Source organism: Xenopus tropicalis, chromosome 9 (assembly GCF_000004195.4).
Source record: "Xenopus tropicalis strain Nigerian chromosome 9, UCB_Xtro_10.0, whole genome shotgun sequence".
Taxonomy (NCBI): domain Eukaryota; kingdom Metazoa; phylum Chordata; class Amphibia; order Anura; family Pipidae; genus Xenopus; species Xenopus tropicalis.
The window spans coordinates 62,291,122-62,306,353 of record NC_030685.2 but is presented as its reverse complement, the minus strand read 5'-3'; the positions used below and the strand labels follow the sequence as shown (position 1 = coordinate 62,306,353).

Here is a 15,232-nt window from a genome sequence, read left to right as displayed (position 1 = left end):
TTAGGAAATGTGCTGTCCAATATTGTGTCAAACACTTTCTAAAATTGCAGAGGATAAACCGTCGAACAATAACTGTCTTGTGAAATGAAAAATGTCTATTAATGAATAAAATAAAAGAGTACAGTGGTTATACCATGTGCCAGGGAAATAATTAGAATATTCTGCTAAGGATATACCACTCCAGCTCGGAAAGTACAACTAAAAAAGGATTCATTGCAAGCAAAATCAAAATAAGACATTTTAGTTAAAAAAAAAAAAAACTCTAGGGAACAATAAAATGTTTTCTTACCTCCAGTCATCTTTGGACAAATTTATAAAAATATTCATTTCATCATCTTGCATAATGCGGTAGGCAGCACTCACGTGATGGTTTTCTAGAACTGACCGGTCGTTGTATAATATTGCAACATCAGACCTAAAGAGAACCATGTGGCCTTGGTAAGTATTGCTTCAGCGCATAGGACTGCTATACTGCTGCCCGATCTAAGGTGTTACTTTGTTTGGCTCATTAAACACGAGGGGCTAGTCCCCATTTGCATTGCCTTGAGTGCCAGTACCTAATTCTTGTCCTTTGTGGAAGGGCAGTGGCGTCTCCCCAGGGGCTGTGCACTAATTGCAGTTTTAGAGGTCCGGGTGTGCATGTGAAACATTTGTGCTTTACAATGCAAGTAAGTAACCACTCTGATCACCCTTACTTTCCTTCCTAGTTTGTTTAGGGTTACCAGCCCTGCCACTTATAAGGTCAGACTCACCTACAAATCGCCTTTTCCCCTGCCCACTCTGCCCATTTCCCCGCCCCATGTGACCCCCCCTGCCTGCTTCCTTGACCCAAAGGCCAGTATAATAGTAACAAAAAAAAAATAGGTGGAAACCCTAAGTCTGTAGAGGGCTCAGTGAGGCTGTAATTAATGAGCAAGTTCAATATCTTTTGGTCTTTTAAAATACAAATATATAGGGGGCCTGTGCTATGGGGCCCAGTTTCATCTAGTTACGTCCCTGGGCAGCCACTAAACCAGTAAGACAGGATTTTTATTTTTACTTCCATATTGTTTCCTTTTCTCTGGACTTGAAACAATGGTAGTATTAGTACATTTTTTCAACATGATGCAAAACAGATATAACATATGCTAAAAATACATTCTGCTATTACATTAATTTAAAAAAAAAAAACATTTGTTTTTATTATGAAGCATTCTTTTTTCTTTACATTTACTACATGAATACCATTAATGAGCTCTGTATAAACAACCCCTGTCCATCACTGATAAGTAGAAGCAGAAATAGTTATTGCTTCCCAATATTTACCTCGTCTGTATATGAAAATTGTTTGTGGTCCCAGTGTGCTCAAAGTCATGGATAGCAGCAGCAAATATCATTGCCAAAATTTCCAGTTCTGTGAGCCAGTGCTGTTAAACGCAGAAATGACACTATTAATATGGGAAAGATACACTTTATTTATAAAGATTGGATAATTTGTCAGCTGCTTGAAAAGCCAGTGCTTGAAAAATATACATATTCACTGAGCATCATCCAAAAAATAATATTTAAAAAATGTAGTACAGTGTATTGTAACATGTAATTTTCTGTTCCATTATGTTCTGCTATTTTCTGGCATTATGTTCTGCTATTTTCTGGCATAAAATGTTCCCTGATTACCTTTTCTATGCCTTTATTTATTTCCCTTTCTTTATTATTGTCTTACAGGTATGGGACCTGTTATCCAGAATGCTTGGGACCTGGGGTTTTCCAGCTAAGTTTTTTCTGTAATTTAGATCTGCTAATTTTAAATCTACAAAAAAAGAATTTAAACATGAAATAAACCCAATTGGGTTGTTTTGCCACCAATATGGATTAATACAGCTTAGTTACCATCAAGTACATGGTACTATTTTATTATTATAGAGAAAAAGGAAATCATTTTTAAAAATGTAAATTATTTGATTAAAATGGAGTCTATGGGAGATGGCTTTATTTTCAGAGGTTCTTCCATTTCCTTTTTGCTATCAACCTATGTTCTGATTGACATTATCCTTCTTCTACAAGAGAAGCTTTAACATGCTGAAAGCTTATGTTTGTTTGAGTTCATCTGTGTAATGAAGAGGCACTTACCAGCGCGGCGGGGACGCCCGCCGCGCTGCCATCGGCGGGGACGCCCGCCGCGCCGTTCTGCCTCTGTGCCTGCTCCTCCATAGTGTGCGCGCGCGCGCACTTCCGCATGTTTAAAGGCGCAGGCGCGCTGACGAATGACGTCATGACGCACGGCGCATGACGTCAGCGCGCAATGGCGCCAAATTTGAAATATTTAAAGGGCCTTTCTTTGGTTACTGATTGCCCGTGATAGGATTTGATTCCTGGTGCCTTTTTGAGCCTTGTGTATTTTGTTCCTGTATCCTGCTTGTTGCCTTCCTGTGTTTTGACCCGGCTTGCTCCTGACTATCCTGATTTTCCATATCTGACCTCGGCTTGTACTTCGACTACGTTTTCGTCTCATCCTGCTGTAACGATTATTCCGGTTGACCCTTGCCTGTCTGACTATCCTTGATTGCTGCCCGCCCCGACCTAGCCTGCCTGACGACGACCTTGTTTAACCCTATTTGTACCGTGATCTTCGGCCTAACTGACTTTATCTACAGTCGTGCCCCTTTGCTTGCCAGAACTCCTGCCTCGTTCCCCTCGTTAAGTCCAGGTGGCATCTGAGTAGCTGAGGGCTCCTCCCGAAGCCAAAGGCGGTCACAACACTGGTGAAGCCGAGCCGAGACAAGGGAACTTGGCATCTGTTCTGGTTTAGGGTGCCGACCGTGACATTATCACGGGCCATGGAGGACCAAGATCACGTTGAGTCCGCTGCTGCTCCTCCCACTACATCTGCTACCACTGAAGCGCTTCTTACTGCCCTGCTACAGCGCTTGGAGGATCAGGAGCAGAAGCAGAATTATCTCCTGCAGGGTTTCCACAATCTAACCCGCCAGCTGGAGACTACGCAATCTTCGCAGCAGCAACCTGTTCCTAGTTCTTCCCCTTCTGTGGGGGCATCTGCTTTGGGAGGTAACACCTATAGACCCCAGGAGCCTAAGATTGCATTTCCTGAGAAATTCTCTGGGGACAGGTCAAAGTTTTTCGTCTTCAAAGAGGCGTGTAAATTATATCTTAGCTTTTTCCCTCATTCATTCCCTTCTGGTGAGGAGAAAGTAAGATTTGTTATGACCCTTCTTCTGGGCGATCCCCAAGTTTGGGCCCTTAGGCTGCCTCCCTCTGATCCAGCCCGCTTTTCCCTTGATGTATTCTTTCATTCCATGGCAATCCTTTATGATGACCCGGATCGTGCATCATCTGCCGATTCGGCGATTCGTAAACTGCGCCAAGGGAGACGGGATGCAGAGGTGTACTGCACAGAGTTCCGCCGGTGGGCAGGAGATACTGAGTGGAACGATGCAGCCCTGCGCAGTCAGTTCCGTATCGGGCTATCCGACTCTATTAAAGATAGCCTGGTGAATTACCCCTTGTCGTCCAGTCTGGATGATCTCATGTCCCTAGCCATCCAGATTGATAGGAGACAAAGGGAAAGAAGGAGTGAAAGGGGTCATACTAATTTTTCTGGGGTTACTTATATGAGGCCTGACTTAGTGACCAATGTTAAGCCTTCGGCTTCCCCGGTGTCTCCACCCCAGGAGGAGCCTATGCAACTAGGCCTATTCCATCTCTCTCCTGAGGAAAAGACACGCAGGCGGACCCTTGGGTTATGTTTATATTGTGGGGACAAGGGTCACTTTCTCAAACAATGCACCAAGAGGCCGGGAAACGCCCAAGCCTAAATGAAGAAGGGGAGCTTCATTTGGGTGCAGGCGTTTCCTCTCCCCAATTTGCCTCCAAGGTTCAGCTACCGGTCAAACTGTCCTGGCCTACGGGCTCCGTTAACTTGTCCGCTTTCGTGGACTCTGGGGCAGAGGGTAACTTTATTGAGGCCAGATTTGCTGCTAAACATAGCATTCCTGTAGTCCCTCTTAGTGTTCCCATGAGATTATTAACTGTGGACAAAAGACCTTTAGGGTCTGGTGTAGTAAATAAGAAAACTGTATCTTTATCCTTATGTGTGAACGATTTCCATGTTGAAGAGATAGTCCTTTTTCTTATTGAAGGTGCCTCTTCTCCACTCATTTTGGGTTTACCCTGGCTCCAGGTTCATAACCCCCAGATTAATTGGGTTACTGGGGAGGTTTCTCAATGGGGTTCTTGTTGTAGGGGTATCTGTATTCCCTCAACTATAGCAGCCACCTCACTTGAGGGGTTACCTGCAGCCTATTCAGCTTATGCCGATGTCTTTTCCAAAAAGGCGGCCGAGACCTTACCCCCACACAGACAGTATGACTGTCCCATTGATCTGGTTCCAGGTTCCTCTCCCCCTCGTGGTCGTACATACCCTCTTTCCCTACCTGAGTCCCAATCCATGAAGGAATATATCCAGGAAAACCTCGAAAGAGGTTTTATCCGGCCTTCTAATTCTCCTGCAGGTGCTGGGTTTTTCTTTGTGGGTAAGAAGGATGGGGGTCTCCGTCCTTGTATAGATTACAGGGGCTTAAACAAAGTCACTATTAAAAATCGCTACCCTCTCCCTCTAATTTCTGAGTTATTTGACCAGGTTAAAACAGCCAAGATCTATACCAAGCTTGATCTTAGAGGTGCATACAATCTCATCCGCATTAGAGAGGGGGACGAGTGGAAAACTGCTTTTAACACCAGGGACGGCCACTACGAGTATTTAGTAATGCCCTTTGGGCTCTGTAACGCCCCCGCAGTTTTTCAAGAATTTGTCAACGACATCTTTCGTGACCTACTGGGGGTATTCGTAGTGGTCTACCTCGATGATATTCTTATTTTCTCTTCTAATCTAAATGAACATCGTAAACATGTGTGTGAGGTCTTAAAAAGGCTAAGGGAGAATAATCTGTACGCAAAACTAGAGAAATGTACCTTTGAAGTTTCTACTGTTCAGTTTTTGGGTTTTATTATCTCCGGCAAGGGTCTAGAGATGGATCCAGGTAAAGTGAGAGCTGTCCTAGATTGGGCCCAACCCTTTTCGTTACGCGCTATACAAAGGTTTCTTGGTTTTGCCAATTATTATCGTCAATTTATTAAGAATTTTTCTCTAATTGTAGCTCCCATCACGAATTTAACTAGAAAGGGCGCTGATCCCAGTATATGGCCTCCTGAGGCTGTACAAGCGTTTGAAACCCTCAAAAAAGAGTTTAGTTCTGCCCCTATCCTTAGACCTCCCAATTCCGCTCTCCCTTTCATTGTAGAGGTAGATGCCTCTGAGGTAGGAGCTGGGGCAGTCCTGTCTCAAAGACATCCGATAACCAACAAGATGCATCCCTGTGCCTTTTTCTCTAGAAAGTTTTCACCTGCAGAGATCAATTATGACATAGGGAACAGGGAATTGCTGGCCGTGAAATTGGCTTTCGAGGAATGGCGCCATCTTTTAGAGGGGGCTAAACATCTAGTTACGGTCTATACCGACCATAAGAATTTACTTTATATTGAATCCGCTAAGCGCCTGAATCCAAGGCAAGCCAGGTGGGCTTTATTCTTTTCAAGGTTCAATTTTTCTTTAACTTTCAAACCCGGTTCAAAGAATACCAAGGCGGATGCACTCTCTAGGAGTTTCGACTCAGTTTCCTCCGACTCTAGTGAGTGCACTCCTATCATTCCCAGGGAAATAATTGTTGCAACCCTGAGGTCTGACCTCTCTTCCTTATTGTCCCCTTTACAGTCTTCTGCTCCTGCTGAAACCCCATCTGGTAAATGGTTTGTTCCTGAGGTACTTAGGGAGCAAGTATTAAGAGAGGCTCATGATTCTAGGGTGGCGGGTCATCCAGGTATTGCAAAAACCATTTGTTTATTGTCCCGACATGTTTGGTGGCCCTCCTTCAAACAGGATGTTAAAACTTTTGTCAGTTCCTGTTCAGTCTGCCAAAGGTCTAAGTCATCTCATCATCGGTCCCAGGGTCTGTTAAATCCCTTACCCATCCCAGAGAAACCATGGTCTCACATTTCCATGGATTTTGTTGTAGAGTTGCCCTCTTCTCAGGGTAAAACAGTGATTTGGGTGGTGGTTGATAGGTTCAGTAAAATGGCTCATTTTATTCCTCTTCCACATCTCCCTTCTGCTAAGACCCTGGCTGATTTATTTATTATGCATATTTTCAAGTTTCATGGATTTCCTGAAAATATTGTTTCTGACAGGGGGGTTCAATTTGTTTCTAAATTTTGGCGTGCTTTCTGTACTTTGGTTGGGACGGAATTATCCTTTTCCTCTGCCTATCACCCCCAAACTAACGGTCAAACTGAAAGGGTGAACCAGTCCCTTGAACAGTATCTCAGGTGCTATGTATCCGATAACCAGTCCACATGGTCTGAACTGCTTCCCTGGGCAGAATTTGCATACAATAATGCTACCCATTCCTCCTCAGGGAGGTCTCCTTTCTTTATCGTTTATGGGTTACACCCCAAAGCATTTTCTTTTTCTGGCTCTAATTCCCCTGTACCCTCTGCCAATTCCTCTGTCTTAAGATTTTCTGAAGTTTGGTCGCTAGTTCATGATTCACTATCGGCAGCTTCCCTAGCCCAGAAAAAAGCTGCTGACAAATCCCGTAGGGAGGCTCCCCAGTACAAGGTGGGGGATTTAGTGTGGTTATCAACCAGGAATATTAAGTTAAAGATTCCCTCTCCCAAACTGGGTCCCAGGTTTATTGGTCCATATCCCATCATTGCAATAATTAACCCATCTTCTGTCCGTCTTCAGTTACCTCCTAATTTCAGAATTTCTAATACTTTTCATGTTTCCCTCCTTAAACCTGCTGCTAACACTCGCCATCAGTCTGTTCCTCCCCCAGTGTTGATTGAAGGTCAGCCTGAGTATGAGATCCAAGAGTTCCTCGACTCCCGCCGTGTGAGAGGTAAACTTCAATATCTTACTAGGTGGAGAGGCTTCGGTCCTGAGGAGAACTCTTGGGTCTCAGTTGATGACATCAAGGCTGATCGCCTCAGGAAGCAGTTCCATTCAAGGTTTCCTGGGAAGCCTGGGGGTCCAGTGGCCCCCCCTAGAGAGGGGGGTAATGTAATGAAGAGGCACTTACCAGCGCGGCGGGGACGCCCGCCGCGCTGCCATCGGCGGGGACGCCCGCCGCGCCGTTCTGCCTCTGTGCCTGCTCCTCCATAGTGTGCGCGCGCGCGCACTTCCGCATGTTTAAAGGCGCAGGCGCGCTGACGAATGACGTCATGACGCACGGCGCATGACGTCAGCGCGCAATGGCGCCAAATTTGAAATATTTAAAGGGCCTTTCTTTGGTTACTGATTGCCCGTGATAGGATTTGATTCCTGGTGCCTTTTTGAGCCTTGTGTATTTTGTTCCTGTATCCTGCTTGTTGCCTTCCTGTGTTTTGACCCGGCTTGCTCCTGACTATCCTGATTTTCCATATCTGACCTCGGCTTGTACTTCGACTACGTTTTCGTCTCATCCTGCTGTAACGATTATTCCGGTTGACCCTTGCCTGTCTGACTATCCTTGATTGCTGCCCGCCCCGACCTAGCCTGCCTGACGACGACCTTGTTTAACCCTATTTGTACCGTGATCTTCGGCCTAACTGACTTTATCTACAGTCGTGCCCCTTTGCTTGCCAGAACTCCTGCCTCGTTCCCCTCGTTAAGTCCAGGTGGCATCTGAGTAGCTGAGGGCTCCTCCCGAAGCCAAAGGCGGTCACAACACTGGTGAAGCCGAGCCGAGACAAGGGAACTTGGCATCTGTTCTGGTTTAGGGTGCCGACCGTGACAATCTGTCAATGAGGATGGAGAAATGTGCCCTTTCCTGTGTTGCTATTGATGGTAATGAGTTTAGGGGGGCCTTTACTAATGTTCATATTTTATACATACATCATTTTTTAACCATTTATTATTCGTCAAAACCATGACAAACCCGAAAGTCAAAATATGCCATCTAAAAGCTTCCAAGGCTATGTAGAAGTCAATGGCAGCTTTCTTTTTTCAGTTAGCTAATTTTACTTTGCTTTGTGCTTTTGGAGGTTTTCCAGGGTTTTTTGATGCTTCCATTTGTACAACAAACCAAAAAATTCAAGTTTTCACAGGTTTTCAGTGTTTTTTCCATGCATTTTTTAAAAGCCTGTTTGATTAAATCCCTTGGCATTCATGATTTTAGATAAAATGATTTTTTTGTGGCTTCAGAAACCTGTAAAACCACAAAAATGATAATGTTGATAAATGGGCCTCCCCGTGGAATGGGTGTTATGACTGCATGTGACCGTTGAGAGCAGGTGTATTGTGCCAACCTGCAATAAGAAGAGAATGCCCATGGCCTTAGCACAATCCAAGTTTATGGAAATTGTACTTTTAAGATCCCTTATCCAGAAACCCCAGGTCCTGAGCATTCAGAATAACAGGTTATACTGTATAGTTATCAAATTCAACCACTTACTTATATATTACATGAACAGCGAAGGTTTAGAAATATTCAGGCCTGTTATTTTAAAGATTGATATTCTGAATGCATTGCTTATCTGCAAGTAAATGACCCACATGTCATATTTAAAAATCTCTCTAGAAAAGCTTAGACAGGATATACACTAATATAACCTGATATAACTATATATAACTATATGTGCAAAGTAGGATAAATATAATGAGAATTATTTCACTATACAACAAATATGCTTTGGTAAAGCTAATTTCAAGCTTATATTTAATTCACATGGGGGCACATTTATCAAAGTAATGCAACTGGTTATGGTGCAGGTTTAGTTCTGTACTGCACAGAATGTCAGAAATACTAGGGATCCTTTACTTGCTTACCATGATACCCGTATGAAGAATTATATAGTGCACAGTTTGGGTAACGTCAGCGGCATGAACCAGATTGTGGTACGGATTTTTGTACTTGCTGTAACCAACTTCTAGAGCTTCAACAAAAGATACGAGATTGGAAACAGGAATCTGGAAGTACAAAATATTTCATGTTTTCAATATCTTTCTATACATACATAGTTAGTATTAATCCAATCCCTCATTAGGAAGTTTAGGTTACTCATTTCCTATGTCAGTGTAATACATTATTAACACCAACCATACCTTAAAGGACATGTAAACCCCCCACAATAAAATGTAATCAGGGAACAGCATCTTTAAAATCTGTAAATTCCTGCCACTCTGGTTGTTAAACGCTTAATACTAAAGCTGCAGCATCCCATTAATCACTTGGGATTCCTTCTTCTCCTCTAACCCACTTGGCTCCTTCCCTTAGAAATTTACTTTGGCTGTTGGCTACTGAGCATGTTCAGTTTGTCTCAACTCAGTATGGCACCCAATGAAGAGATGCCATTGCTGGTTTCCATAGATACTTTTATCTAGCTGTGCACTCTGCTGGAGAAACATGTTTTTTCTCTTAAACTTAGCTCAGTTTAACCATTACGAGATTCAGTCCAAGCTGGACTTTTTATCAAATTAAGTTCTGCCTGTGTAAGCCTGCATTCTTGATTGCATGAACTTTACTGTTTACATTTAGTGTGACTGATGATGTGTCAGAGGGAAAATGTCTGTCAGCAGAAAGCTGCTATATAATGGTACTTGCAAACGGAGGGGATATATGCAGTACAAATGTTGTGGTTTGGATAGGGGAGATGTGCCCACCTTATACACATGGTAGGGAAATGTAGGTTTTACATGTTCTTTAAGCTCAGGCTGGCCTTATACAGAAGATAAAACAGTCATTCCTCACAACTGCACAATGTATAGTTATGTAATCAATTAGACTAAGGTTGGTCTGTAAAGGTACCATTGTTGATTAAGTGAGTCCCTGGTAGGTCCTGGCAGGATCTTTATCCATTAATCTTATACATTGGCCAGCGCAACCATCAGCTAAGAAGATCTTCCAACATGTTTGATTTATCAGGAATGGACATATGGACATGAACTTGTATTGTTCAACTATTGCTATTGCTACATTTCAACCTTAGGTTGCAAACATGTGTAATGATAATTTATTTTTATATCTTATGCTACTTAGGGTTGCTTAGAAGACCAGTAAGACCAAAAACTGAAAAGTGCTTTATATATATTTTGACATTATTTATATCTGTGCATCATCAGTAAAGTATTTGTTGGCAGATACACTTTTATTTTGTTTATCCAGTAGGTGAGTCAGCAATCACACTGGAACCCGGTTTACAACTATTTGAGTACTAAAATGATATAAGAGACTTTGTTCAACCCTGAGCCCACCAACAATTGTAAAAGTATTCAGAAATAATGCAGATGATGTTACCAATGTGGGATAGTTTCTAATAACAACAAATAATCAAGTGCTAATAGGAAATGAACTTCACAAAAGGGATATTGCTTTTTTACCTTAAAGCGATTAGTAAGGTCATATCTGGTAAACAGCTCATACACCATAAACTTCAGGGCGTGCTCCCCGCTAGCCTCATTCAGAGTGAATACATTAAAAGCCCATCTGTCAACATCCTGTTTGAAAAAAAACCATGATGATCACATCTAAAGATAAATGAATTCACCCAACCTTTCTCCCGGCATACTTGTACTGTGGAAATAAATGACTGTAGTTCATATAAAATCAGAATGCCCATTAAAACCACTAATTTAATATGGTTGAAAGATTCTTGAACCACAAGTTGAATTTAAATATAAAGTTATCTCCTAGTTTCGCTCTATTACACATTAAAAAAGAGGAGGTGTTATCAAGCATTTTACCAGCCTCCTTACCACAAAAAATTGATAAATTATTATTTTTGTTTATGGCTGCCTCTAAAAAAGCATTATTTTATTATTGGTTAAAAGAGGAAACCCCTCCTATAACAGAAATTATTTCTTATTTTAATCAGCTTAGCTGGCAAGAGGCCATCAAAGCAAAAACAAGTGAACCTAAATCCAAGATCCCTTTTAAAAATACATGGTCATTGATATAATTACATGGCTATAGATATAATTAATAAGGATCAGATTTATAAAATGCTGCATATATAGATTTATCTCAATAATTCACGAACATATAAGCAAAATTATCCTTGATTTTGCTCTCTGGGAAACTTTTCTTTTCTTTTTATAGTTTATCCACTGGGCACAGTTAGTTACAGTGGCTTGCAAAAGTATTCAGCCCCCTTGAACTTTTCCACATTTTGTCACATTACAGCCACAAACATGAATCAATTTTATTGGAATTCCACATGAAAGACCAATACAAAGTGGTGTACACGTGAGAAGTGGAATGAAAATCATACATGATTCCAAACATTTTTTACAAATAAATAACTGCGAAGTGGGGTGTGCGTAATTATTCAGCCCCCTTTGGTCTGAGTGCAGTCAGTTGCCCATAGACATTGCCTGATGAGTGCTAATGACTAAATAGAGTGCACCTGTGTGTAATCTAATGTCAGTACAAATACAGCTGCTCTGTGACAGCCTCAGAGTGTGTCTAAGAGAATATTGGGAGCAACAACACCATGAAGTCCAAAGAACACACCAGACAGGCCAGGGATAAAGTTATTGAGAAATTTAAAGCAGGCTTAGGCTACAAAAAGATTTCCAAAGCCTTGAACATCCCACGGAGCACTGTTCAAGTGATCATTCAGAAATGGAAGGAGTATGGCACAACTGTAAACCTACCAAGACAAGGCTGTCCACCTAAACTCACAGGCCGAACAAGGAGAGCGCTGATCAGAAATGCAGCCAAGAGGCCCATGGTGACTCTGGGGGAGCTACAGAGATCTACAGCTCAGGTGGGGGAATCTGTCCATAGGACAACTATTAGTCGTGCACTGCACAAAGTTGGCCTTTATGGAAGAGTGGCAAGAAGAAAGCCATTGTTAACAGAAAACCATAAGAAGTCCCGTTTGCAGTTTGCCACAAGCCATGTGGGGGACACAGCAAACATGTGGAAGAAGGTGCTCTGGTCAGATGAGACCAAAATGGAACTTTTTGGCCAAAATGCAAAACGCTATGTGTGGCTGAAAACTAACACTGCACATCACTCTGAACACACCATCCCCACTGTCAAATATGGTGGTGGCAGCATCATGCTCTGGGGGTGCTTCTCTTCAGCAGGGACAGGGAAGCTGGTCAGAGTTGATGGGAAGATGGATGGAGCCAAATACAGGGCAATCTTGGAAGAAAACCTCTTGGAGTCTGCAAAAGACTTGAGACTGGGGCGGCGGTTCACCTTCCAGCAGGACAACAACCCTAAACATAAAGCCAGGGCAACAATGGAATAGTTTAAAACAAAACATATCCATGTGTTAGAATGGCCCAGTCAAAGTCCAGATCTAAATCCAATCGAGAATCTGTGGCAAGATCTGAAAACTGCTGTTCACAAACGCTGTCCATCTAATCTGACTGAGCTGGAGCTGTTTTGCAAAGAAGAATGGGCAAGGATTTCAGTCTGTAGATGTACAAAGCTGGTAGAGACATACCCTAAAAGCCTGGCAGCTGGAATTGCAGCAAAAGGTGGTTCTACAAAGTATTGACTCAGGGGGCTGAATAATTACGCACACCCCACTTTGCAGTTATTTATTTGTAAAAAATGTTTGGAATCATGTATGATTTTCCTTCCATTTCTCACGTGTACACCACTTTGTATTGGTCTTTCACGTGGAATTCCAATAAAATTGATTCATGTTTGTGGCTGTAATGTGACAAAATGTGGAAAAGTTCAAGGGGGCCGAATACTTTTGCAAGCCACTGTAATTTGTTTTTGTTTTGTTTTTCTCGATTTAAATTACTTATTTTGTTTCTCTGTAAGCATTTTATTTTCTTCATTTCTTATCTTTTTGAAGGACAAACTGTTGAATGTGACTATTGTTGTACAACCTATATTTAAATAATTTGTCATTATTCATCCTACATGTTTATTGCAAAACTTCAATAAAATGTTTAAAAATCAAGAAACCACTAATTGACTGGCATATGTACTTCTCTTCAGTAGGTATAAGTAACTAAAAAAGCACATTTTTAATGTTAACTGTTAAAAATATGTAATGCCTTGAGCCAAGGAGTTTAAATGTCTTTTAAATAAAGATGTCTATTATTTATAGGGTAATTTAACATACTATAAACTATGAGGATAATAAAAAACCCATTCCAAGACCACAAGCCAGGATGAGGCCACAGGTCACTTCTAATATCCTTAAACAGTTTAGCAGGCGTACATTATCTTTTATATCTACATCTATTCATTCTGGTCATGATATACAGCATCTAGTCATGATGAGTCTATAGAAACTCAACTTGCAGTAATCTTTTCACTGTTAGTTCAAGCAACCCCTTTAGTTTTACTGAGTAGTAGAGAATTTTAAAATCCTAATGGTCATTTTACATGGCCCCTCTGGCCTGCACATTGGCATCCAAGATGAATGTTGTCCAAAGTCCATTTTGCTCTACAGTCATTAAAAGCAACAAGGGGTGCAAGTGCAAGAGCACTAAGGGCTGAACAAATAGGCACCCCCCCAGTCCTTTTGTTCTCCTTTAATAAGTCTCTATTTCCCCCCAGTCCAGGAACAATAACAAAAAGGGGAACAGGTAGGATGATATATTATCCAAATCTCATACTAATTCAAAATTATACCATACTGACATTCCCAGCACACCACTTATAAATGTACAAGGGGTAATGCTTCAAATGTCACTATTTTGTACATACACTTGGCACTACGACAAGAAGTTGTGGTTACAACAAGAAGATGGAGGCTCAGTAGGAAAGACCCTGAGAGGTAGCCAGGTATAACTGTGGGTAGATGGGGGCAAAACAAAGTTAAAGGAGATACAAAGGCTCCATGAAACTCTGCAACTGTGCCCCTAGTTCTCTAAAGTAGGTGGTCTAAACTTGCTTACAGGTGGAAGAGGATTTAGTCCTGATTATCCTGCTTATCAGCAGTTGAAACATTGCCTTCCTTGAGGTGGCCATACATATTAAGATCCTCTCGCTTGGGAGGTTGCCAAGTGAGCGGATCTTCTCCCGGTATCCCCACCTACAGGTGGGCAATATTGGGTGAATTTAGGCTAATTCGGTCATTTGGTCCTGGGGCTAAATGATCGAATTAAAACGCCGGTAATAGGCTCAGTCGGTTCGGGGACTGCATCAAGGAGCCAATGTGGCCCCCGATCCGACTACATTTTTTAGCCTGCCCGATCGATATCTGGCCGATTTCAGACCAGATATTGGTCTGGCAGGCCCATCGTTTGTGCCCCTACATGGGCCGATAAGCTGCCGAATCGGTCTACAATGGCCACCTTTACTTTACACTGTAACATCAAAAGGCAAACATACTGCTGTTCGGTTGTTCTGTACTAGAAAAATGCTTTTAGTACTTGTCTATGAAGATTTTCATGGTATATCTAGTATAAATAAATTTTAGTACTTCTTCCAGGTACAGCTGCAGGTATACAGTTCATGGAGCCAGATTTGCACAGATTAGGTAGGATTCCCTGCATTTGTGCATTTGTTCAGTATATATTTATAGCGCCATACCTTCATAGATGCTATGACAGATGATGGGTAGGTAAGACCAGCAATATTGGAAGATCGTCTATACATCCTTAGAGATGGGGAGAAAAAAAAAGGAAATGTATAAATGTTTAAATATTAGTGCAGGAAGCACACATTGTAAAGTGTTACAAATTCAATTTAGGGCCCCAAAACCTTGATAAGTTGACCTGTTTTGTTTCTGTCATCTATGACTTCCACCATAAAAGGTGGAAATTCCTGAAAAACTGCGTGGTGATTGTACCAAAGACAAAGGCACTGACTATTAGCATAAGAGAACACTGTTGAGAATACTTACATTGGTGGGCGCACCGCTATAACTTAGCCCAGCCAAACATAGTGTAAATCAAAAACTATTATGAAAAATGAAAAAAACAAATTTTGGTCTCACCGCTCTACAAATATTCCAGCTTGGACTGCATGCACAATGCTTCGGAATTTGGGCTTTTCCTCGGGCCTCCTTTTCCTCATTCCCATTTTCCTGGTAAAGGTAGATGCCAACCAGTCTCGTACTTCCAATGGAACTGAATCCGTATGGATATCAGAAAGTTCATCTTCCGTGTCCAGTAGTCGCCTATAAATATTTTACAACAGAAATGCAAGAAAATTAGAAGTCTTACAGGTGCCAGACAGACTATCCTGTGACCCTATTGCATTGCAGTTGCCACATCCAA

The 15,232-nt window shown here is 41.9% G+C and overlaps 1 protein-coding gene across 2 annotated transcripts in view; it reads right to left on the bottom strand.

Annotated features, from left to right (window-relative positions):
* pde1a (phosphodiesterase 1A) overlaps positions 1 to 15,232 on the bottom strand; it is a 160,558-nt gene that overhangs the window by 19,643 nt on the left and 125,683 nt on the right. For both annotated transcript variants that reach the window (XM_031892463.1, NM_001102974.1), the window contains exons 3-8: positions 14,950 to 15,132; positions 14,544 to 14,610; positions 10,412 to 10,528; positions 8,861 to 9,001; positions 1,306 to 1,406; positions 290 to 415 (exon numbers count right to left, since the gene is read on the bottom strand). In XM_031892463.1, the coding sequence (XP_031748323.1) occupies positions 290 to 415; positions 1,306 to 1,406; positions 8,861 to 9,001; positions 10,412 to 10,528; positions 14,544 to 14,610; positions 14,950 to 15,132 (735 nt within the window). The remainder of the gene's footprint in view (positions 1 to 289; positions 416 to 1,305; positions 1,407 to 8,860; positions 9,002 to 10,411; positions 10,529 to 14,543; positions 14,611 to 14,949; positions 15,133 to 15,232) is intronic.